The 25,488-nt window shown below is 38.8% G+C and overlaps 2 protein-coding genes across 2 annotated transcripts in view; one reads left to right on the forward strand and one right to left on the reverse strand.

The window, feature by feature from the left end:
* Positions 1-48: 48 nt before the first annotated feature.
* Positions 49-6,129, reverse strand: ddx19a (DEAD-box helicase 19a). Its single transcript, XM_051949034.1, has 8 exons — positions 5,993-6,129; positions 3,313-3,415; positions 3,108-3,222; positions 2,421-2,598; positions 2,085-2,322; positions 1,082-1,244; positions 790-981; positions 49-710 (listed from the first exon to the last, which is right to left on the reverse strand). Exons 1-8 carry the CDS (start codon positions 6,094-6,096, stop codon positions 649-651), a joined length of 1,155 nt encoding a protein of 384 aa, XP_051804994.1. The 5' UTR covers positions 6,097-6,129; the 3' UTR covers positions 49-648.
* A 3,005-nt stretch (positions 6,130-9,134) lies between these two features.
* vwa5b1 (von Willebrand factor A domain containing 5B1) overlaps positions 9,135-25,488 on the forward strand; it is a 36,312-nt gene continuing 19,958 nt past the window's right edge. The window contains 9 exon segments of the mRNA XM_022195185.2: positions 9,135-9,434; positions 13,574-13,730; positions 13,935-14,096; positions 15,498-15,717; positions 15,937-16,091; positions 17,316-17,447; positions 18,700-18,824; positions 21,816-21,992; positions 23,105-23,215. Coding sequence (XP_022050877.2) covers positions 13,592-13,730; positions 13,935-14,096; positions 15,498-15,717; positions 15,937-16,091; positions 17,316-17,447; positions 18,700-18,824; positions 21,816-21,992; positions 23,105-23,215 — 1,221 coding nt within the window. The 5' untranslated portion in view covers positions 9,135-9,434; positions 13,574-13,591.

Below are 25,488 nucleotides of genomic sequence, written 5' to 3' on the forward strand. Positions count from 1 at the left end.
CATGGAAGCTGCATTTAATCAGAACTGCACTTTGCAAGTGTGGAGTTATCGCAGATGAGGAAAACGTGTAGTTCAGACAGGCGAAAACTGTGTTCAACATGCACTAAACACTCAGCTTTTATATTTTATTCAACTGAATGGAGTTACAGAATGATGGGACAGCTCTGACTTCAGTCTGTTATCACACCAAATTAAGTTTTCAACAAACTAACAGTCAGCTCCCTCTCAGCTGAAACAGGCATTTTAAACCATCAAATGCTTCAATTTATTTAAGAATATTCATTCACCCTTGTAGAAACATGCAAATATTTAAAGGGGACATTCTTTGAACACAGCAATTCTAAGTCAATAACAATAATAATCAAACAACACTGCAAACCATAATCACACCTCGTACATGCTGTTTTAACAGCTAGTGGTTAGTCTAGAGTTGCCGCTTAAAGCTCGAAGGTGACAAATGAACAATCAAGATCAGACATCAAATTCAAAAAGTGAAAAAAATTGGCTTAAGTTACTGCCGTAAAATAAGTTTAGCAAACACACATTTGCATGCATCTATAAACAATAAATTGCAAACAATGAACCTTTGAAAGAACAAGTCATATGAGGTAAACGCTTCAGTTGCAGGCAGGTCATGTAGCAAAGAATTCAGGTCGACAGGCTCTCCATTTCTTCAAGATTCTGTGTGTCAAGTTTTCTGATTTTCCTGTCTGTGGGAGAAAAGAAAAGCAGTTAGGATGTGGATTTATGTTTGGTTTAATGTGATCATACTGAAAAATGACAACATACTGAAATGCATCTCAATTTGGTTGATAATATCCATGCTGTGCTTGCTGTCCACCATATTGACGGCAAACCCTTGTCTGCCAAAGCGTCCTGTGCGACCAATCCGGTGGAGGTACGTTTCACTGTCCGCATTCCCTTCCAAGTCCACAGGGAGGTCAAAGTTGACCACCAGCGACACCTGCTCCACATCAATACCTGGAATCCACACAGGCACAAACAGCGGCTCAGATATTCATACCTACCTGCCGGCACAAACAGGTTTTCATTTTGAAATGTCAGTCGTAATCTTTCCTACCTCTGGAGCACACATTTGTGGTCACAAGCACTTTCTCTTTGCCGTTCCTGAAGCGTTCGATGACAGCAGCTCTCTGCTCCACCGTCAATTGCCCACTCAGCACTGCCACCTGATGTCCTTCTCTGTACAGCTGATCAACCAGCCAAGAAGCCATTTTGCGAGTCTGAAGAAACAAAGTTTCAGCAAAGGCAAACTGTTAATATCACATCCCACCAGCAGAAAGTATCTTGAATTGAAAAATGTATTCCATCTAATTGTTATTTTAGTCTGAGGAGATGCTGTGTGTGTCAGATTAGGCAACTATAGAGCTATAAATTCTTGCTGTGATGTCACCCAGACACATTACAAACTACATTTTGGATGTTTGTTCGTTGTCCGGAAGGAGATGTGATGAGCCAACTGCCAGAACGTCAACAATAGCGTCAGAAGCGATGGGTCTGGCACTGGCTGCCTTGTGTTTAGAAAAGGCTAAAAATGAAAAATGTCTGTAGATTCTGCAACACCAAAGTCACTGTGATCCTACGACCTTCAGTAATCAGCAACTGTACTTCTTTTTTTGCTTCTTGTAGACCAAGAGACTTCTTTATCAGCTGAAGAAGTAGAACTAAAAAGACAATTCCAGTTGCCTTTTACTGAAGCTCATAGGGTTAAAAGAGACTGAGGTATTTTTCTGTTAACGGGACATTTTCTCTCCACGGTCATGAACATGCTGCTCATGTGCAGTCTTTCAATTCATATAATTCTGTAAGATCTTAACTAATGTAGACAGATAATGTGTTCCAGTATATTATATTTTAGGTTCCTTTGTATTATGTGTATGTCGGGTCTTAACCTTACCGTTTACAATACCCAGGTAAATTTGCATAATTAATAACATCAAAGGGCCTTATTTTTCATTTAGTCACAATTCCCATGTGAATGCCAGCAACTGTGTTAACAGACATACAACAAAAGAAACAATAACTTGTAATAATTAAGTCTGTGCGACAAACAGCTGACTTACATGGCAGAAGATCATGGCCTGTGCTATGGTAAGGCACCCATACAGATCACAGAGCGCCGTGAACTTTGCCTCCTTGTCCTTACAGGCCACATAGAACTGTTTAATGTTGTCCAACGTCTCCTCTTCCCGCTTCAGCTTGATGATATTGGGGTCAGGAACCACTCGCTCCGCAAACCTCCACACAGAGTCCTCAAAGGTTGCAGAGAAAAGGAGCATCTGACAGTCCTTTGTCAGCTGTCTGCATCAGCATGAAGAGAATTGTGACCAGAGAAGCTTGTTGACTGACATGACCAAGTAAAAACTGTTTCTATTATGTCTTTAGGTTTCAAAACCCACCGATAGATGCGGAGGCTCTGGTCTTGATGACCCTGCGTGGCAATCATCACATCAGCCTCGTCCAGCACAAACATAGTAATCTTCTTGGGGTCAATGTGCTTGTACTTGGTGCACCAGTCAAGTAGTGTTCCTGGTGTTCCAATGGCAATGTGATCCTGCAGCTGAACGCCTCGCTGCACTGAGCACAAAGCAAACAGTCATGTACAAATACAGCTACCTGATGACTAAAAGTGCTGGCTTCCGACAGAGGTTGGGTCGTTCCATGTCAAATCATCAAATCTTTAAAGCAGTTTCTACTACACCATTTTGGATTTTCCTGAAAACTGTACAGCATAAAATATGGATCTTTAAAACAAAAATACTTGTGAGGTTTCAGAATTATATAGCAAATACTTTCTGAGAAGAGAACAATTGATCTACTTGTCTAATATTGCAGATTCTGAGTTAATTATTTTCAGAAAAATAACGGTGAACATTTCCCACTTTTTTCTGTAACAGTTTTTGAGATATTGCCGTTCAAACACATCCTCAGGTATCAATGTGTGAAAAAATATGCTAAAAATGACCTGATGGGTAATTTTTGGTAGAAATTTCATAGAGTTTGACACCAATCAGAGATGGTTGAGCAGAAGGCCTCAGATGATTTGAGATGGAATAACTCAGTTACAATTGTGGTCATCTTCTTACATCTGTTCCCACGAACGGCGTACTGCACTTTCACATCTGGACAAAACTTCCCCATTTGCTCAATTACTTTGCCAATCTGCAGTGCAAGCTCGTACGTCGGCGAGACACAAAGACACTAAAAGAGACAGTTTTAAACGGTGAGTACATTTCAGGATCTGATTAAGAGACACCAGCTGCTCTGAGTCTCTGAAGCTGTTCTGCTTACCTGAGTCCACTTATTGGCAGGGTTTACATGGCTGAGCATGGCCAGAGAAAAAGCGGCAGTTTTCCCTGTGCCAGACTGCGCCTGTGCGATCAGATTCTGAGGTCTGAAAGCAGAGAAATTAGAAAGTGGATAAATCAAAGGCAAATCCAATGTGATGACGCTAAAAAGGATTTTTATAGGAACTATCATTAGGAATGTAAAGAAATTAGATAGGACAATAATCATAGTCCATTTCAGAGCTGAAATGATCTGCTAGCATGTATTAATTAGCAGTTATTTTGATTTCACTTAATTTTTAAAGATATATGCTCCATTTTTTGTTCCAGGCTCTAAAATGACAAAAAAAAATCTTACATGATATCAACTTTCTTACCGATGTGATGGACAGCAAATAAATACTAGACAGGTTAATCAACAACAAAAACAAATAGTTGCAACCATTACCTATTTACATCATGCCAAATTTCCCATTAGTGGTACTCTGAAATGTAGCTTACAATGAGTCTTTCAGTCTACATAAATCACAGCTGGGTTAATGGCTTGTAAAGTAAAATGTTCTTTAATACTAAAGTCATTAAATTATCTATTGTATCTATAAAATCTATATCATCGATTAGGGCTGAAACGATTCCTCAAGCTATTGAGGAATATTATTGAGTGTATGTACAATACCACTGTACTACACTATATATGTACAATACCCCTAACAATAATATAATCAGTGAAAATGTCCACGAATTTCAGAATATCTTTCGTGTTTGTTTGGTGCTCTTTTAGTTGAATGACAAATGCACTCAAGCTGCATGGATTCCACCAGCTTGTTGAAGCCAGAAAAGACATTTTATCGCAGCATGTCGTGAGAATGCTCCAAAGGGCTTTCAGTCATGTCAAGAATGTTAGGCTTTTTCTGTCTTCAAGTACCTCCATAGCTGCTCAGTGGGGCTGAGGTCAGGAGAATGAGGAGAGAGGTCGATGGCAGTTAACACTCCTTGGTCGAGTTCTTCGTCATCCTGCTACACTATGACTCATTCTCCACAAAGAAGAAAACCAGAGGGTGGACGTCCTTGGTCAGAGAGGAATCGACTTACTATAAGTGTCCAACTCCAGAATAGCAAAACTACCTCAGACTTCACTGTGGGTTTGCCAGACTGTGGCATCACTCTACCTCGTGTTTGTGTCCTTACATTCACTCCTATGTGACTTCCAGTAATCTGTAACTGGGATGTATCAGTAAATACAACTTTTCTTCCATCATGGACAGAGAATGCTGCTTAGGCCGAAGATTGTGCAATTATTTTTATTTTTAATTTTTATAGCGTATGTTTGTGTCATGTGTGACCTTCGGGACATGTGCAATACTGTTTTTTTTTATGCGTTTTATGTGCAATACTGCTTTTATGTGTTTTATGCGCAATATTGTTTTTTATGTGTCTTATGTGCAATATTGTTTTTATGTGTTTTTTGTGCAATACTGGTAGCACAGCTGAGTCCAAGACAAATTTCCCCAAGTGGGACAATAAAGTGAATTGAATTGAAAAGCTGCTATGTCTTTGCCCACGCCAAGAGTTTGATCTCACTTCCCCTTCTGAGAAGAGGTTTAGAGTCCTCTGAGGCCACTAATCAACAGCCTTCTTTTGACAGTACTTTTGCTGATTGGAGTTCTGCGTTGTTTACTCAGCGAATTCTGTATTGGTGGTTAGGTTAACGGGAAGGTAATGCGATTCCTGACCTGGAAACAGTGCTGAATCGTCAGACTTTCTCACTATTTTCACATTTACATGAAATACGTGTAGTCACAGACTTCTGGAATCCACTGCACAATTTTATGATGTAAAACGTAGAAAAGCAAGTAATCATTGCAAGTATTTTTGTTTCAATAAATCAACGAGTACCTTTGTTAGCTAGTAGAGTACAGAATATTTACCTAATCTGCTCAGCAAAAGCTACAACGAACAGCACCTAAAACATCCACGTTTGCAAAAACAAGTGTAATAAAAGCATTTCCTTTGCGTATAAAAAATACTTTAACACTGCTTCCTGTTTTCTTGGGATTTGCTGGTCTTTCTATTCATAATTTTTTAGAGTTTTACTTTTATAAATCGTCAGGTAATTTGGTAGAGTTTTTAACATTGTAGGATTTTACCTGAAATGTTAAGGTTAGTGTGGTAACTTGTACTAAATGCAATATTGTAAAGGTATTGTATTAATTAAGTATACTCTCATAAATATATATATAAACTTTATTTCAGACTCCATTGGTCCATAAAAAAATAAAAATAATACTGCAGAGTTTTATTTTAAGGAAATTATGCACATAAATGAATGGTTTTCTTACCTACCTCATGTCAGCTTAATGCACATTATTTGTGTTTTGTGAAATGTAAATCACTGCTGCAACACTGCAATTTCCCTTAGGGGATCAATAAAGCATTCAATCCATCTGTTTATATGGCAACTTCACTTAACTGTTTTTGCACAAATTAAGAGTGAAAATGAACTCACGGTTGTGCCAGCATCATGGGTAAAGCACACTCCTGAATTTTGGACGGTCTGTTGAAGCCCATTTTGTACACACCCTCCAGCAGCTCAGGTTTCCTAACAAAAATAAAAGAACAGAATAAACACATGTTCACCTACTGAGGAGCCAAATCAAAGTTCCCGCGGTTTTCTTCACACTCACAGTCTCAGCTCCTCAAAAGTCTTCACGGAGTACAGAGGGGAGGTGGGGTCCGCCTGCAGGACCTCCACCTGGTTTCTGTTCCTCACCAGAGCGTGGCGGATCATTTTATTCAACAGAGACTCCTCAGCCAGGTTTACTTTGTCCGCCTCTCCTGTCAGGTCTCTATCCCCAGCATTTTCCGGCACGAGGTTGCCTGCACAGGTGGAAACACCATCAAGGGACCGTGAATGCATCGTCGAGGTCAGTGGAAGAATTAATTAGCTCAATTCTAAATTAAGGAAAAAACTAAGTAAGTTACCATTAACATCTCCTGTTATGTTACGTTGGCCATGAACACGATCACATTTGTCAAACTGGTGAGAGAAAATGAGATTAATCACATGAATAACCGATAAATCAGTATACTAATGCATTAAACTAGCCTGCTAACGGGTGATTAGCAGGTTAATTAGCTAGCCCGTGTTTGACATTAGTTTTCGAGCTGCTGGCCACCTTCAAAACGTACCTGTATCGAAGGAGCTGTGGCCTCTTGAAGGTCCGCTGAATCCGACCACGAGTCTCTGAACATTTTCTAACACTAACCGGAGTTTCTTTCGGAGGAAACCAACTGTTGGTAAAGTTTGCAGTCAGCGTCGTCCCGCTCTCTTGACCTGAGCCAACTGCCACCACTTGAACTGTAACCCCCGTGATGCATTCAGAAGATCTAGAAAAAACGGTAACAAACGCACTTCGTCAACAGACGCAACCAAAGACCTAAATAGCTGAGAATTTAGCATTTTACAAGTTGTTAAGCATAACTCCGTGGTGTATCATGACATATAATTGATAAGAGAAGCGTATCACAGCTGATTGTATGCTTAATGGAGTATTTATTTTACGTTTTCTTGTATGTTCCTTTGTATGATAGGACACACTTAAATGTTTGCGACGTTCCAGTTGCGCACTGTATGAGGGTTTCATGAAGGCAACGCAGCAGTTCCGCCATATTTGCGACGTGAACCTGACACACCTACCCCATACCGTCAACTCAGCCACTGTATTAGAAGGTATTTTACTAATTTAACAATAATGCATTTCAAAACTAACTGCATCGACATTGCACATGGTATGTTTGATAAGAGAATAATTTACATCGTAGATTTGCTTTGACCTGCCTACCATAGCGTACTATGTTAGGTGATTTAGTTTCCTCATAACGTTGACTGTTCTCTCCATCGTCACTACTCTGTATGAGTTAAAATATTATTTTTTTTGTCTAGTTTTTGACAGATATTTCCTGTTTTGTTGAATTTACCAATGAGGCATAAAATCAGAGGGGAAAAAGTATTCTTTTGCATGATAACTGTTAAAAAGGAGAAAACTTTCAAATCATAAGTGTGTATTTTTTTTACGCTTTAGTGTAACTTCAAAGAATCTCCCTATTTTGTTAAATTACAGATAATATCTAGTAAAAACACACAAAAAGTTTTAATTTACACGTTGATTGAAACACAAAAATCAGGTCAAAACCATGCATAATCTCCACATCCACAATCTGTATCTTTAGAAATATAATAATCATTATTAATTAATGATTATAGTAGTTGTCATAATAATCCATTATTTTACAGTGTATAGAATTACACAGGTTTACTGCATTTAAATCAGCTAATTATGTTAGAGGTTTTCTCTGTTTTTTTGATTGGGATTTATTTATTTATTTTACAGTTTATACTCATACTACTAAAGATTAAATCTTTATTATTTCCATTAGCATTGCTATTTTACCAGTGGTTCCACAACCACTTGTTATAATCATTATCCATTAATCGAACTGCTTTCTTTACTGTCGAGGTTTTTTTTTCTATACCTCCATAAGGATAAATTACAAATCCTGCTGAAATTTACAAGTTTAGCGTTGAGGTGTCTTCATAACAAAAAATAATAAAAATGAGTGTCTTCATAGTAGTATTTTTTATAGATTAATCTGCTAATTCTATTTTTTGGCAATTAATTCATTACTAAGTTTGTCTGTCAACACTAACTCCTGACACATTACAATTGTTTTTTTGACCAAAAATCCAAAGTCTAAAGATGTCACACAAAGCAAATGCACAAAATCCATGTGACACTGAAATTGGGAAATCTTTGTCATTCTTCCTTTGAAAAACAACTCTACAACTCATTAATTTGCTGTTTAATGAGTAAATGAGTGATTCTTCCAATTCATGCCAGCTAAATTCAGGGCTTTGCATGACAGAAGAAATTCTTCAGAGGTATAAAATGCATCAAACCTTAATGGGAACTTTGTGCTCAGCAGTTGACATCATGCTAAATTACCTCATGTGTCCATTAATTGATGACTCAGTCATTTCAGTAGTATTTATAGCAGAGACTGGGAACACTTTCTTTTCAGCTTCTCAGATGTGAGGATTTGCAAGTTTTTGCCCTGTGTGATTGGAAACTGTCAATTTTAGGATCAGAATAGGCCACCAAATGACATCTGAAAGATTAAGTGCTTAGCTGAGTTAGTGGTACTGTTAGTTATTGTTAGCTGCAAAACAAATAAGCGGAATTTACCTCTAACTTTCTTAGTGCTGTGAGAAAGAGAGAAAGTGAGGGTGTGAGAGGTTGAGAAACAGACAGCGAGAGAGAGGGAGGCAGTTTTATTGGCTGCAGGTTAATTCAATTTGGAGGCGGATGTTGAGATTCAGCCAACCCACCCACACACACACTCTTTCACACACAGCCACCATCTACATGCTCACAGCTACGCCCAAATGGTTTTGCAAACACATATTAATTGTCATGGTAACCTCGCACAGAAAAATCAGACGTATCAAACCGAGTGATCACAAAACACAGACACAGCCAAACACCCACGTTGGCTCTAAGTCATTAAGGGCTTTTCCAATCACATCAGAGACAGGACGGCAGAGAGATTAGAGGGGATGAAGGTGTATTACTCCCTCCTGTTTGCTCCTGGTGTTGCAGTACATGTCATGCACTTGCTATTAAAAAAGATACATGAATGGTTCATGTCGTCATCGAGCGCTGGAGTGAGTGTGTGGTGCTGATGCTTTGAATGGGGATGTTTGAAACCCTCAGTCTCATCCCCCCCCCCCCCTTTCTCTCTTTCCCTCTCTCTCTCTGAAACTCCAGCATCCACACAGGGAGGAGGAGGAGACAATAAATGAAACAGTTTTTGCAACCACATGTTGCTGAGCTTGATTGAACCGCTGCTACCTTGCCTTTCTTTGCAGTCTAAGTAACAATGTGGCCGCTGCCTGTGTAGTTCCAGCCACCTGTGGCAGCACTCCTATTCCCTCTACGCCACAGAGAGAAAACCAAAAAAAAGGGGGGAGCTGATAGGTCGAAGAGGAGGATATCTTTCATGACAAGTGGAGTTCTGACAGAGAGAGAGAGAGGTCCTCGCTGCACACCCAGTTCACACAAATGAAAGGTAAGACAATGAAGCTGACACTGGGACCGTATCAGATGAATTTTAATGCCGCAGTGTGCCTCTGTGATGGTGCATGTTTTAAACATGCCTGTCTTTTGTTTTAAATGAAGAGAAAGGTCAGTCGGTGTGGTAATGATCAAAACTGCCAGTGGTGCGTCTCCATTTCCACTGTAAACACAGATACAGACACTGTGCTTCAACAGGTGGCTACACAGCGTCTGCTCTGTGTTTTGACACTAATGAGTGCAGGGGACTGTGGCAGTGCTGATGCTGAGAGTTGATGGTTTGGTGGTCTTTTCGTAAATCCCAGAAGATGATTCATGTGACTGAGCCAGCCAGGAGAGAAGCACCCAGAGACTGCCACTTTTAACACTAATTACTAAAACTGAAATACCGTAAAGAGAAAGATGTTTGCTTCGCCCACTGAAATGTAGCTTTTTTTTGCAGCAACTTGTGTAAAATTAGAACCTTTCATGTGAGTTAGATGTTTATTTTACATTGATTTGTAATCATATATTCAGGTTTTGTATCGAAATCCTCATTTTTATTGTCATCTTGTCAGCATGTGGATGTTTTGCTGTCCAGCTGTGCTTAATTTTAGTCTTTCACTAAGTCTTTCTTTTGTCCACCTATTGGAGGAGATTGTTCATATAGAGGGAGGGACAAAGGGATGTGCTTCTCAGTCTGAGGTTGAATGGACACATGATGGCACTGTTGAGACGGACAACACAATAGTCCATAATTACATCTGTATGACCTTTTCCTCGCCATAAATAACAATGTGGTTCCTTAAACCCTAATTTGACTGTTGGAAAGACTGATCGATCTTCTCATTGATTCTGAAGGGCTTCTTATGTAGCCAGTGTGTGAGGAAGTTGTGCTTGAAGTTAGAATTTTTTTTGATTGATGATAATGATTTTATGGTTTGTGCGGGGGAAGGAGAACGCCTGATGTTTTAATCAATCCCACGATCACAAACAAATGCACACTTCAGAGATGCTACTGGTCTCTCTGCAGGCAAGCAAGCAAGCAGAGCTGTCTCTATGGATATTGCTTCCGTCATAACACTTCCTATTAAGCCTGTGTGGGGCTCTGGTCATGCAGCAGATGCAGACCCTTGACAGCATAACCAAGATTGCTGGTGGAGGGACAGAATTAATGATGAAGCATCACCCTAAAGCAGCACATAATTTTATTGAATATTCTACATAGTTAATTATGCTGTATTCCTCCCTGTACATATTTAATGCAGCTGAAGTTTTTTTTTTCTCCTCACACAGCAGCAAACACTCCATTTTTCTTTCCGATTCTATTGTTACTGCATTGTAATGATGAAGCTACTATAAATTAGTTTTATTCCCTTTATTTTACACTCTCAAAGCACCAGTGTCACCTTATCTTAGGCGTCTTGGTTTTATATTGAGAGAGATTATGGCGATTGGAGCACTGAATTGACATCCAGGTTCAGCTCTAGTGTTTGGAGTCTGTAATGAGAACATGCTGTGTGTTTGATGTTATTGCTGGGAAACGACACAAGAAAAAAGAAATTCTCCACTGAATCCCGAGGGCATTCGAGATTGATTACATAAATATGTATCCAAAATAAATAATTGCATGAACTATTGTATGGAATATATGAATTCCATTGCTGTTAAGGTATATTTTAATTTCATAGGGATTTAATCATGACAACTGCTCCCAAATTTAGCTAGTTGGCTATTTGTGTATTAGTTTACGAACATGCTACCTACCCAGCTAACTAGCTTAGAATCAAAGTGAAAATGGCAGCTAGCCAGTTCATTTCGAGTTATGTCTGCAGTGATAATTGTAAAGATGTTCCTCAGAGAAATAAGTAACTGCAGATCAAAGATGCAAAACCTTTCTCTGTGGTACCTGGTTCCCACTGCTAGAATCAATACCATGCTGCGTAATAGCTAGTTCACCAGTTAGGCCAAATGAGTAGCCCTGTACTGCTAAATGGATAAAAAGATAAGTATCTGTATACTGGGTTTTCTCAGGCAGCAAAGTCAAATTGAAGTTTTAAAATATCATCAGGCAGAAGCATTGAATATGCGCTGAAACCCAACATCGAAACCAAAACTGTTCTGATCGATATTCAACCATAAATGTTGTCCAAAAGTTGGTTTAAGTTCCATTGTAACTGAATAAACATGAGAACAATTAGAATAAATCAATACTGGTTCAGCCATTGTCTTAGACGCATGTGAATGTTACCAGATTGGAAACTGATATGTTAAAATAATTGGTTAGCTTTTTTTTGTGATTTGATGTATTTTGCTCAGCATATCATCACAAATAATGAGGCAAAACCTTTCCAAAACATTCCCTTTAAAACAAGCGTCTGCTAAAACACATCTAAACATCCTAACAAATTTGAAATGAAGAATTCCAAAATCCCTAGAATATATGACGGGGTCTCAGCTCATTCAAAACATACTACACAGTTAGTCACATGTTGTTGGCAGATGTTGAAATGCTATTACTCACAGGTGCGCATATTTCAATACAATTAATAAAAACATGAAACTTGTTTTAACTACAAATACAAGTGTATTTAAAGGCTACTTCAAGATTTTTATATTGAGTTTATTAGCTTAATAGAGGCTGGCTCTATGTCTTTAAAAGCGACAATATGAAGTAAAAACAGAAGTGTACTTTGCAAAATCCCATTATGAATTAAAATCAGATTGTTTAGTTATTGTCATTGTTAACAAAATAAACAAAACTATTCCATAAAGTTTTGAAAGTATTGCTAATTATTTGTTTCTCCAGTTTTCTTAATTTCCTATTAGAATTCTTTTGAAGAAAAGCCATACATGTAAATGTGTTAGTCTCACAAATACAAGCAGCAATATTAACATACAGTATACAATAGAAATGAGTTCAATGCTGTGGAATATCCTAAATGTCAAATGAATCTCAATTGTATGACCTCTCAATTCCTTCAGTTCTAAGTTGAACTGTAGAGTATTTGCTCTTTGGAGACTATTTTCAGCCGCTCTTTGCTCTATCTTCCTCTTCAAAATACCATAAAGGTGTCAGATACTTGGTCAGGTAATAGTTTTCCATTTTTTTCTACTTTAGAACCTCTTGTGTTGATCGTTATCATGCAGGAATATTCCTTTTCTGGCGAGGTTCTGCAGACTACAGACATCTTTCCTGCCAGTATTTTGGAATATCCACAAACATTCATTATGCCATCTATAAATGTCATCTCTCCACACCTTTTGCTTTCATACTGCCTCATATCATTACACTTCCACCTCAATGTCAGGACTATACATTCACTGTGGCAGTATTCACTTTGGTCTCATCTGACCAAAGACTGAGTGAGTTTAATCTTGCAGTTTCGAGCAAAAGAGCAAGCAGGGGTGCTTTTCCTGAATGTCATCAATACAGGGTGGCATTCTTCACTGTCCTTTACACTGTCTGAGCTGTCGCTGAAACTGAAACTTCCACTGATCCCTGTGCCAAGGCTGAAGCACCTGCTCATCTGTATTTCAGCGCTCGGTTGTACAAATAGCACACCGTCTGTGGCATCATTTTAGGCTGCAGGTCTGATTAGTGATACTATTTCCACATGGTTGCTGCTGCAACTAAGCTTTGAGGAATTTTTTGTTCCGATCATCCTGTATTCTTTTCTGTGTTTTTGAAGTCACTCAATCACATTTTTCAATTCTTCTGGATTTTTTTCCATGTGGAATCATGATGTGGACAGACACAGCCCATAGATCCAAAACACATTTTATAACCATGTTCATGCAAGTAGACTGCTTAGAAAACAGAAGTGGGATGATGAAGTTTAAATATATAAACCTTTTAAGAGGCTTTTTGGTTAGTGCTGTTTTGCAATACTGGATATTTTGGGATGTAGGTGTGTGAGCACACTATGTACATTGTTAATTCAATTCATCTGTTTACTGTACATAAATAAGATCTAATAAAAATGTAGGTTAATTAACAATGTACATAGCGAGCTCACACACCTACATAGAAAAATATCCAGTAGTGCAAAACAACACTAATCAAAAAGCCTCTCAGATGGTTTTGTACATTATGTATTTAATGTCACTTTTGTTTCTGGCATAAGGAACTTATATGTTTTCTTTTCAAACCAGAATCCCAACGCCAGCACCATGCCTGGACTGATTAACAAGGAGACCCGGAGCGCCCTGCCGCTCAGTGTATCTGACATCACCTCCTGTGTCAGGGGTTACACTCTGGCTCTGACTGCTTCTCTGACCTATGAAAATATGGATGATCATGCAATCGAGGGTGAGTGAGATTAATTTGTGACTTCAGTGTCGTGTTTGCCAGCCACATTCAACCAATTTAACCCATTTCACAACGATGTGTTTCCTCTGAAACACAGTATTGTAAAATTCATTATGATTGACTCAATAAGGGTAATATGAATATGGGCAATTGTTTGTTTACTGCCTCTGTTTCATGTTTTTTTCTCCCTTTACTGCCTTTAAGGGATCTTCATTTATCCACTGGAGGAAAATTCCATTGTTGTAGGATTTGAGGCTATGATATCCAGTCAAATCGTAACACTGCAAATCAAAGACAAGGCAAAAATTGATGACTGTTACCTGGATTGCTGCAACACGTCTAATGGAGCTCTGCAGAGTGGCAGTGGTAAGATTCAAGCAGCTCTAATCAATATTGTTATAAGGATCAGATGAGCAACTGGTGTAATTTTATAGGTGTGGTGAAATGACGGAGGAGAATCAATAAACTGCAAATCCCCACGGGTTCTGTGGAGCATTTTAGGGCCTTTAAATTGCAACAATACAGTTTGGTTTGCTCCCTTTCAGAAACCCTGTTTCCACCTTCATTTTCCACTCTGACAAATCCTTTACCTCCTGAGTCCCAAAGAGAAGACGGACACAGTGATATACTGGCTAGTGGAGCTACCAAGCCAGACATTTCCCTCAGGAGTTGATAGATACCAAAGCAGAGCAAAAAGGAAAGTGAACATTGGCTTTAATTCATCCTGCCCCAAGAAATGCAGTTTCAAAGTACAACTAACGTTTCTTCCAATGTGTTGCTCTTACAAGTGGCTGTTGGCTGACACGTTCATCATATCAGCTTTAAAGCATGAAAATATGTCAATACAGCTGCTCCCAAGTGGCTAAAAAAATCAGTCAACACAGGTTTAAAAGATCCATTTGGATTTTACATTTTGAGTATCTGCCTACTTTTCACAAGGAGCACAACTTAACCTGTGGAAACATGTGAAACAAAATATAGAATGTCCGTTGTAGATTTGTGGGTAGCTTTCTACTGTCAACACATTGACAGATTTCAAGAACATGAGGATTTATCAGTCAGAGAGACATGAGGTCCTATGAGTTGTTGGACATGTAGCATCCAGTTTTTGAAGTTTAGCTGGTACTGAAAATGAAAAGTCAGTGTTCTTTTATTGCTTTGAGTTTGATCATTCTTTTTGAAATCTGTCTCTCGTAAGTCCCATCACTATCAATATTTCATTGCTGGTGTACACCTTTAGACCCTCTGTTGCATCGGTACACATTTGGAAATCCAACACATTAGGACAGAATTTGAATCAAAATAAGGTTTAGGATTGGTTAGAATAGATACAAGTATTTTATTATTGGCAAATTAAGCAACAGAATATTATATAATAAAAGCATTGTGATTTGATGTTTTACTTAGACAGAAGTAACTCTGAGAGCAATCTTAATCCTCAAAGCAGTGATAATGAAAGTCTGGGGTCTCTCTAAAGATCTGCTTTTATCTTAAGTCTAGCATTAGGAATGCACTGAAAGCCTTCTTAGGGGGATCTGAAGTTGCTCACAGCGATATAACTGAGATTTCTACATTGATCAGTAAATAAGAATTTCTATGGAAGGTGATTGTTTTGGATGGAATAAAACAAAGACTCAAGGAAGGAATCGGGCCGCTAACATGATATCACCTGGATGGCTTTGCATTAGTTTCGTCATATACAGAAGCACAATCACTGCAGTGAATGTTTAAAATGAGGCTTCCTGCTGTTCTAACGTGGCGTTACAGGACACATAGTGATGGATGAAGATTTTGAGAGGACAGTGTTGGTGGTTAATCTTGGCATCATTCCTCCAATGGAGACTGTCCATATTCTGGTCAGTACCTCCTCTGAACTCTCCACTCTGCCCAGTGGTGGCATCAAGGTCTCATCCCCTCCAGTGTGCACACCTCGTGTACAGAGGACCATCAACGAGGAGCATGGACTGTCCCCAAACTTCTCCAGAACGTAAGGAAAAAAACGATGAAATTGTAAAAGAAATAAAAAGCCATTGTCTTGTTGTTTTTTTTACAGAATGATTGATATAGTGTTTAAATCTGATATGTTCCTAAATTAGATTTGACTCTGTAAAAAGGAGTTTTAGATCCGATATTTGTGTTGATATGGATGGAAACTGGCTGTACTAACATTTTGTATATATTCATGGCTCTGTTGTTCCACTTTTAGGAGGGAAAGACATAACTATGCCTCAAGTCCACATGATCAAACTCCCAACTCTCCTCAGCTGTGGTTGGCTTCACTGCTGGAGGAGGAGGCCATCAACTCAATGGACTATGAGTTTAACTTCCAACTGGAGATACGGGCTCCCTATCTCCTTGCAGGTCAGTGAAATAAACTGGCAAATCCATTAGCATTGCATTTCTTGGAAGCACTCAAAACCTCAACAAAAAGCTGTAATTTTGAAGCATTCTGCAATGAAGTACAGAAACAAGTGTCCTTGTACTTAAGCATATGTGTGAGTTGTTGATTAAAATTGATTTTATTCAGTGTTTTTCCAAGTACTTCTTTACCGCTCGGCTGTTGATAACCGCAAACTTGTTAGAGAAGGTTTTGACACTTTGGGAATTATGCGAATTTGCTTTCTTGCTGTGAGCTGCATAAGAAGATTGATACCTCATCTGTTCAATATGAAGCTGCAGTCAGTCAATACACAGTTAGCCTAGCTTAACCTTAAGACTGGAAACAGTTCTACAGCTCATCTTACTAATTAGCACATTCTGTCTTGTTTGGTTAATCTGGAACCAAAATGTGAAAGAAGAATTTGAAAAGCAAATGTGGAGTTCTGCCGGACTATTTTTTTATCCTAGAGCAGAGACCATGACGTCAGACATCTAGCGCAGATTCATAGGAAGTCACTGCTGGCAGACCTGCTGTTTACAGTCTTTTGGCTAAGCTAATGTATCCTGGATTTTGCTCCATGTTTTTATGCATAAGCTGATACAAAAAATACTTTTAAAAATAGTTTTGTTTTTTTTTTACAATCTGCTGCTATTTTACAGATTTTCCCAGTGTTTACTAAATTACAAACAAAAGTTAGTAAAATCACAGAAAAAAGTATTAATGACATGTTTACCAAAAAAAAACCCAAATCAATAAATAAAAAATACCCCAAACTAAAAATTACATCTGCTTCAAAAATCTGTATTTTTATAACTAGTAATTCATTCTTTTACAATGTTGTACATTTTAAAATTACAGTCCAAAAAAAAATCATTATTTGTATAATTTTCTCGAAAAAATGTGCATTTCAAGGTGGTATCAGTATTCTCATGCAGCTCCTGCAAGAAATTAAATAAATGTATTTTCAAAAGTGTCAAACTGTTTCCTTAAACCTAACATCTTGGTGATTTTAATTTTTGGTTGTATATTCTGCATATTTTCCTCAACCTCCATGAGCACTCGGATGCATTAGTACTTAAGTTGTGTGGTTTTTAAAATCTGTGGAAGTTTGTGCTCATTCAATATGTAAATAATTGGTTTGCTGTTGCTGTTAATACTAGATGTGGAGCCGTTTGTTAATCAATGCGTGCTGATGCTCTGCGTAGGTGTGGAGAGCCCTTCTCATGCCATCAGAGCCGATGCAGACCCTCTGGCCCGCTCTGCCACCAGTGTCGTCATCACTCTGGCTGACAAATACACTTATGACTACCCTGTCAAAATCCTCATCTACCCCAGCGGTAGGTCTGCCACTTCAAAACTCACTCACAGCACAGTCCTGCAATTAGTCTTTCCTCTGTTTTCAAGTGAAGTAGTCTGGAACTGTTTTTTTAAATAAAATGTTTGTCTCTGTCAGACATTTTTTTTACAGAATTATTTTCCTATGATCACATAAGCGAAAAGGTGATTTACTGCCTCACCTTGTGTGTGTGAGTCTCTCATCAGGAAAACTGTTAATAATACATGACATGCCAGCGGAGTCAGACTCCATTGTGCGGGTGGAATTGCCAGGTGATTTTTCTGGTAGGCTTTTCTCTCCGTTACTGCTGTCTTGACCTGCAGTATGTGTGGGCCAGTTGTCTCCCAGAGGCAGGAATGAACCCAGGTCTCACTGATCCAATAGGTCTCTTATGAAGGCTTTGTTCACAAACAGACCTGCGGCCAGTGCTGGGCAATTTAACTCAACCCAGACCGGTGCTGCAATTTCAATCACAACATGGATGCTCAGCTCAAGCAGAGAGATGGATGAAACTGTGCTGTGTTATAGGTCTCTGTGAACAATTCAAAAAACAGAAAGGAGGTTTCCATCAGCAGCTTAGTTGATTAATGGCCATTGTTGACTATAGGGTTTCTGACAGGAGCATCAAGTTAAATTTAAAACTTTCAATATAATTAGAATAACACATGTAATGCAAATGAATACAGATTTCACAATCATACTGACCAAAGCATGAAAGACATTAATAACCAAAAGGAGCGATAAAGGAGTATTATTTATTCATCAGTAAACACAGCCTGCATTTGCCCCAGAAAATGAATGAATTAATGGATGTGAAAAATGTCTAATTAGTAGAGGGTGCACATGAATTTTATGATCAGAGATCTACAAAAATAGCACAGAAGCTTTTGCTAGAATCAAAAACATTTTAGGACTCTCACTGCCTGCAGCAGGCTAGAAAAATATTTTTGAATGAAATGAAACACATTTTGGAGAGGGCAAAAATCGATGCTTTTAAAGCTTTTTCAAGACCTGCAAATACCCTGCTCAAATCCCCAAGATTCACTCAACCCTCTGGGATCATTTTGTTTTTTTGAGGCCAAGCTGTGCTACAGCATCTTTCAACGCAATCACTCCTTAATTCTAACATCAATATGGGGATAACTGTGAGTTTCAGATTACCACGCTCCCTTTCCCTGTGATGCTGTGGGTTTAAATGTTTATAATCTGTTTGCATTGTTTATAGTAATGTCTGACTAACTGTGTTACTTCAGAGCCTCATCTGCCACATGTGCTGATTGAGAACGGTGACATGACACCGGAGGAGTACGATGAGTATCTTCACGGCCGGAGTGATTTTATCAAGGCCACCAAGAAGGACTCTAGCAATGAGAGGAAAGTGAGTGCGTCTCGACATCGGCACCATGTACCTGAACTGATGACAGCAATATCATACCAAACTCAGGTTCACAATAGCACAGTATCATGAACAATCTCTACATTAAACACTATCTTCATGAAACTACGTTTTTGTTGAAATGTTATTTTGTTAGGCAGTACAATGCAATACAATCTAATACATTGGTACCACTCACTCTAAATTTCAAGTACACAACAAGTTGAGTTGGCTTATGTTACGACCCCTAAAGGAGTTCAACATATTCAGTGAAGGGACACAGCAGACCAGATAAGGGATAAAACAATAACTTTATTGTTAAAGTTTTAAACTGCTTCTCTTACTACTTTGTACTGTTGAAAAGATGGTTTTCGTTAGCAAATATCATGTCGTAAATTGTCAGAAACAGAAGACAAAGATTTCTTTCCACCCGTGTCCCAAAATCAAGAAAAAAAAACCCAAAGTAACAAACGAAAGTTGGCCCAGGAGCGCCAGCCAAACATAACAAAAGGACGTGGTCCCCGGCCAACTGCTATGCAGTCGTAGGAGCGGTTTCCACGTCCAAACTAAGAAAAAAACCCAACTAAACCCATCAAAGTAAACACGAAAACACGACTACTGGCCACCCCTGGGCAAACGAATGAAAGTGCAAAGAAAACAAACAAAAGACTAACCGGCTAGCATGGCGTGGCCAGAGCCAAGCAGCCAGACCTTCAGGGCGAGGAGCACACCAGGTGTGACGAGCTCCACAGCTGCTGTGAGGAGGAGAGAATGAGAGAGTTCCTCTTAGTCCTCTAGTGCACGGCCTATGAACAGCCTTTTAAAGGGCCACCGCGCTAATCAATAAAGTTAAAAAAAAAAAAACTACTTAATTACGTAACACAAACATATCAGAAAGGAAATGTCCCAAACAGAAAAAAAATATTTATTTAAAGAAAAACACTAAAGGGAAAAACTAAACAAAATAAAGGGAACAAAATTATGTGCCCCAAGCACATAACAGCTTATTTCTGACACAAAAAAGTGATTTCTGCAAAAGCAATATTTCTTTATTTTGTTTATTTAACGTTTTTCTTGTTTATGACACTTTCAAAATTAATTATCTGGAAATTATGTGTACATTTACTAAGCTGTTAGTTTTTCAAAAATGGATATGTTTAAATACAAGTTTGGAAAAAACATGTTTAGTAGCTAAAGCTAGCTGTTGCTGTCTAACTAGATGTGAAGAAGTGTGGACTTCTGAATTTAGTTCTGAGTAGGTGAAAGATATGAATGTGTTTCGATCAGAGAAGCACGGTAGGCAGATGTACAGTTCTCCTCTTTACTGATGTCCAGTCAGTTACATAAAGTTATCAAACATGGCAAGATGTGTGGTTCTGAAATAGACAATAAACAAGAAATGCAAATTGAGTACTTGGTGTAAGCGACCATTTCCAGTGCTTATTAATTTCAAGCAACAAGTTACCCAGACACTGGGCCAGCCACATAAACAGCAAGTGCAGTTAGATAACGAAATTAGGTCAAAAACACAAGTTATCGTCACTGCTGACATATTAGCCGGTGAATGCAGAACTAGCAAAAAACACTGATAGCAGTTAACAACTTCGTTCAATTAGCATAACAAATACACAGAAATGGCACTTAACGCCTAATATGACTGACTTAAAAACTTACTTTTTTGCAGTCACGCATGACTGAAATAAAGAATTAACAGTCCATCAGCTCTGACGGATCGTTCGACATGCCGCGCTCTGCTCCTTGAAGTTAACAGCTGTTACGTCTGTAACGTCATTTACTCTGTCGCTACGGCATATCAGGCAGGGACAGTCGCAGATGGAGGGGACTTTCTCACACTAGAGAAATAGCATTCATAGTCAGGTCTTAACTTTTTATTTTCCCTAATTGGCATTAACAGTTGCAGTTACCTGACTGAATGATTGAACTGAAATAATTCAGTTTTGACATTATTTTTTAATCATTTGCTTGAATAGCTTTGCAGTGTTTAGTTTAGCTTTAGCTAAGGCTAGCTGTTGCAATCTAACTAGCTAACTGGCACTAACTTAAGAGCTTGACAGATCTTAAAGCAAATGAGTTTTATTGTTAGTTTGTTTTTATCCAAATATGCAGGTACTGTATCTGTATTTACCAAACAGCATTTTTAAACCTCTTAAAATTTCAATAATATTTTAAATACTGTCTACTTTAATACCTTTGCAGCATTTTGCTTTAGCTTTTGCTAACACAAGCTGTTGCTTACTAGCTTCCCAATTAACACTGACTTGTCAGCTAGTCAGGTCTTAACACAATCTTTTTTTTAACCAATTATGTAGTATCAGTTGCATTTACATTACTGAAGGTTCATTTTATTTTTCAACTTGTCTACATCAGTAGCTTTGTAACACAGTGTAGCATTAGCATACATACATTTTTGTTTGTATACAAACAACCACTGTTAGTAATTGTTTTCTTCTCTGTATCCTTAAAACAATACTCAAAAGAAATTTCCAAGGCTTTTCTGAGGAGGTTTCCTTGGAGAGATAGAGGAGCATTATTCCCTTCATGGCTGTTTTGATAATTATGCATAAGACAAAGTGTTGTTTAATAATAAAAGGACAGAAGACTTCAATGGCCCTCAGCCAGTTAGTTCTTCCATCACTGCAACACCCCTACTTATGCATGCGTCCATTCACAGCCCTGCTATGATGAGGTTGTTAAGTGACCAGCGGACCTAAACAGGAGGAGGAGAGAGAGCACTTAGCAATAAAAAAAGGGTTTCTATGGAAACACTCCAAAGGCACACCACAGTCTGCCTGCACATCTCCAATAATTGATGTGCTCTGTTGACTTGATCACTTGTCTCTTTTGTGGCCCCCTTTCTGCGTTTATAAGTGTTAAATTTTAAGCCTGTGCAAATTCAAAGAGTTCAATCATCTCATGGTGCAAGTTCCAATTAATTCATGCTCGTGGTTTCTTTTCATTTGTCTGTCTTTCCAGGTAGATGTAATTCACAAGCGGCTCCATAAGGACATCCTTCACAACCCTGTGGTCATGTTGAACTTTTGTCCTGACCTCAAATCTATCTGCTCTGATCTGAGGAAGGTTCACGGGGAATTTATCTTCCTTATTGACCGCAGTGGCAGCATGAGCGGTGTTAACATCAACCGCGTGAAGGTATTTTTATCTCAGTGTGGTGTGTGTTGCAGTGATACCTTGTTGCAGACATGCATTAAGGTGCATGCTGATTTACATATAAATTGCACAACATAGCACACTCCAGATTAGTTTTTTTTTTGTTAGAAATAAATTATAGTTGGCACAAAATGCATCAAAATATTCAAGTTTTGTAAGAAAATTAATGGAAAGCAACTGCATCAAACATGTCATGAGAGGCTGTATAATTGCTTTGTGGGCTCACATCCATACTGTGTCTGTGGAGATTGTAAATATGGTTAGCCAGCAGTGGGAAGAGCATGTACACAAGGATATTGATCGGACAAATCATTTACTATTCACCAAACATCTCCCAGTTGCTAGATTTTAGAGAATCTGTGAGACCTTATCAGTCTACATGAGAGCCTCAGTCAGTACCTGCAATGTGGAATCAGTGTCATTCAAGGTTGATTTATTTGTTAATATGTTTGTATGTTATTTGGCTGCTTGTGCACTGACCCTGCCCTGTGATGTAACACTGGACGGTGTTCATTTGTGACTCACACTGGGGCTTTTATTGAACGTGTCTGATACTATGGAGTCTGGGCTCAAGGCCAGGATGAGCCTGACAGTGATTTAATGACTATTTAAAATTAATCTTTTCAAGAACTCCTGCCGAATACTGTTAAACATATCTGGAAAACTAGAGTATTATATAGGATATACTTTCTTTGTCAAAGCAACTGACCAGATATTTTGTTCTGGATTGTGTACCCAATGTGGTTCTGCTTTTCACTTGAATAGAGGTTTAGATGAGTATCATTGTAAAAAAATAAATAAATAAAAAAAATTGCCCCTCAGCTGTAGAAGAGACACTGATGGATAAAATGAAACTGCATGATGCCACTCACCCCTCTCCTTGAGAAATCTATTTTGACAACTGTGTAGAGCACTGCGCTTACATTCAGCCACACATTTACCGATGTAGTTGTGTTGCAGTGGGAATGATCATATAGACCCACAGTTCATTAAGCACCTAATGAGCAGAAGAGTTTTGCCTTTAATTATTTAAATGTTTTTAATTTCAGATATCACAGTCTTTGCTCAGGACTCAAATCTGCTCTTCTCCTCAGGATGCCATGGTGGTTATTCTCAAGAGCCTGGTGCCTGGCTGTCTTTTCAACATCATTGGCTTTGGATCTACATTTAAATCACTGTTCACAACCAGCCAGAACTATGAAGAGGTAATGTAGCTGTAGCTCTGTATAATGAAAGAGGCACTTCACTTTATTAGTCATGAGTAGTTCAGCTCAGACATAGTTGCACAATGTGTTGCTTTGGATGGAGAAAAAAATCGTTTCTGTCAGGAGTAAAGAAGGAAATGATTTTAGGTTGAAAACCACATTAGAAATGTCCAAATTTAATATTGAGATCAGGATTGCGGTCAGTTTTTTAACTCATCAGTATCAGCACAGACCTAAGTCTGATCCTTTGTTTGCGTCCGCTTTCACATAGATGTTGTAAAGAGAGCACAATTTATTGCAGGATATGAAAGATGCAAATTTTTAAAGTTTTTAAATCAATAATTGGCAGGTTATCAATTAGTAACTCATTTATTTACAACTCAATTCAACTTTATTTATAAAGCGCTTTTAAAACAGCAGCCACTGAAACAAAGTGCTGTACAATATGCAATAAATATAAATTAAAACATTAAAATATTAAAAAACAATAAATAAAACATACACATATTAAAACAGCAGCACAATAAAACAAGAGCAGAGTCTCAAGCTGTGTTAAAAGCCAGTGAATGAAAATAGGTCTTTAGTTTTAAAAACCAAAAGTGAGGGAGCCTCTCTGATGTGTAAAGGGAGATTATTCCATAATCTGGGAGCAGCAACAAAGAAGGTCTATGTCCTCTGAATTTCCGCCTAGACCTTGGAACCTCCAGAAGCAGCTCATCAGCTGATCTGAGGGTTCATGAGGGGGCATGAGGATGGAGCAGCTCAGAGAGGTAGGGAGGGGCCAGACCATTTAAAGCTTTAAAAACAAATAAAAGAACCTTTAAATCAACCCTAAAAAGCACGGGGAGCCAATGAAGGGAGGCTAAAACGGGTGTAATGTGCACATATTTTCAAGTGCTGGTTAAAAGACGGGCAGCAGCATTTTGAGCACACTGGAGACGTGCTAGGGCAGACTGGCTGGCTCCAAGGTACAATGAATTACAATAATCCAGTCTGGTGGTAATAAAAGCATGGATAACCATTTCAGAGTGCTCTTGTGTTAAAAAGGGCTTCACCTTGGCTAATCGACGCAGGTGAAAGAAGCTAGCCTTCACCACAGCACTGATTTGATGGTCAAATTTAAAATCCGAGTCCATTTTATATCCCAGATTGGAAACCACTGGCTTAACATAGTGAGCCAGGGGGCCCAAGTCAACAGGGGGAGACTCACAAGGGCCACTGGGACCGAACACCATTACCTCAGTTTTCTTTTCATTGAAACATAGAAAATTTAAGACCATCCAGGCTTTAATGTCGTCAAGACAGGACAGAAGCGGTGTGACCGATTGACAGTCTTTCTTTTTCAATGGCACATAAATTTGTGTGTCATCCACATAACAATGGAAGGTGATGCTGTGCTTCCTGAGGATGGATCCCATAGGAAGTAGGTATAAGGAAAAAGGAGAGGCCCTAAAATTGAACCCTGTGGGACCCACAAGACAATGGAGCAGGTGGGGATTCAAAGATATCGAGACTCACACTCATAGTTCTGCCAGACAAATAGGTCCTAAACGGCTGCAGTGCACTACCACTAATGCCCACCGAGTGCTGCAAGCGAGATATTAAAATATTGTGGTCCACTGTGTCAAATGCAGAAGTTAAGTCCAGGAGAACAAGAACCACATAATCCCCAGAGTTGTTTGCCAGGAGAATATAATTAAAAACCCGCAGCAGTGCTGACTCCGTGCTATGCAGGGTCTTTAAACCAGACTGAAAAACCTCCAATACATTGTGCTCATCTAAAAAGGACTTCAGCTGGGCATGAACAACTTTCTCTAAAATTTTGGAAAGAAAGGGCAGCTTGGAGATTGGTCTGAAGTTAGATAAACTGTGGTGTCAAGCCCAGGTTTCTTAAGCAGTGGTTGAACTACAGCGTGTTTAAAGGTAGTGGGGACCACGCCAGTGGACAGACAGCTGTTAATGACGGTTAAAACTGACTGCCCAATACATGGAAAACCTCTTTCAAAACATGAGGCGGGATGGAGTCATGAGGGGACCCTGATGGCTTTATGTGGCCGACAATGTCTGTTAAAGACGACAGAGTAACAGACTCAAATTTATCGAGCCCAGCCGGGCAACAGACAGAGTCAGAGGGGTCGAAGGCAGGAGCTGAGATCAGAGCCCTTGTGCTAACAACTTTATCAATGAAAAACTCCTGGAATTTGATGCACAGCCCCAAACAACAACTGAGCATCAGACCCGAACTTGCATAATTCAAACAAACAGAGCTTTCT

Source organism: Acanthochromis polyacanthus, chromosome 6 (genome assembly GCF_021347895.1).
Source record: "Acanthochromis polyacanthus isolate Apoly-LR-REF ecotype Palm Island chromosome 6, KAUST_Apoly_ChrSc, whole genome shotgun sequence".
Lineage (NCBI taxonomy): Eukaryota > Metazoa > Chordata > Actinopteri > Pomacentridae > Acanthochromis > Acanthochromis polyacanthus.

Bases quoted from the DNA above. Each gene is read 5' to 3' on its own strand.
- ddx19a (XM_051949034.1), bottom strand. From the start codon at position 6,096: ATGATCCGCCACGCTCTGGTGAGGAACAGAAACCAGGTGGAGGTCCTG. The intron at 3,223-3,312 runs GTAAGCAGAACA...TGTCTCTTTTAG, and splicing joins CTGCCAATAAGTGGACTCAG to TGTCTTTGTGTCTCGCCGAC. The intron at 1,245-2,084 runs GTAAGTCAGCTG...TTGTTTCTTCAG, and splicing joins AGGCCATGATCTTCTGCCAT to ACTCGCAAAATGGCTTCTTG.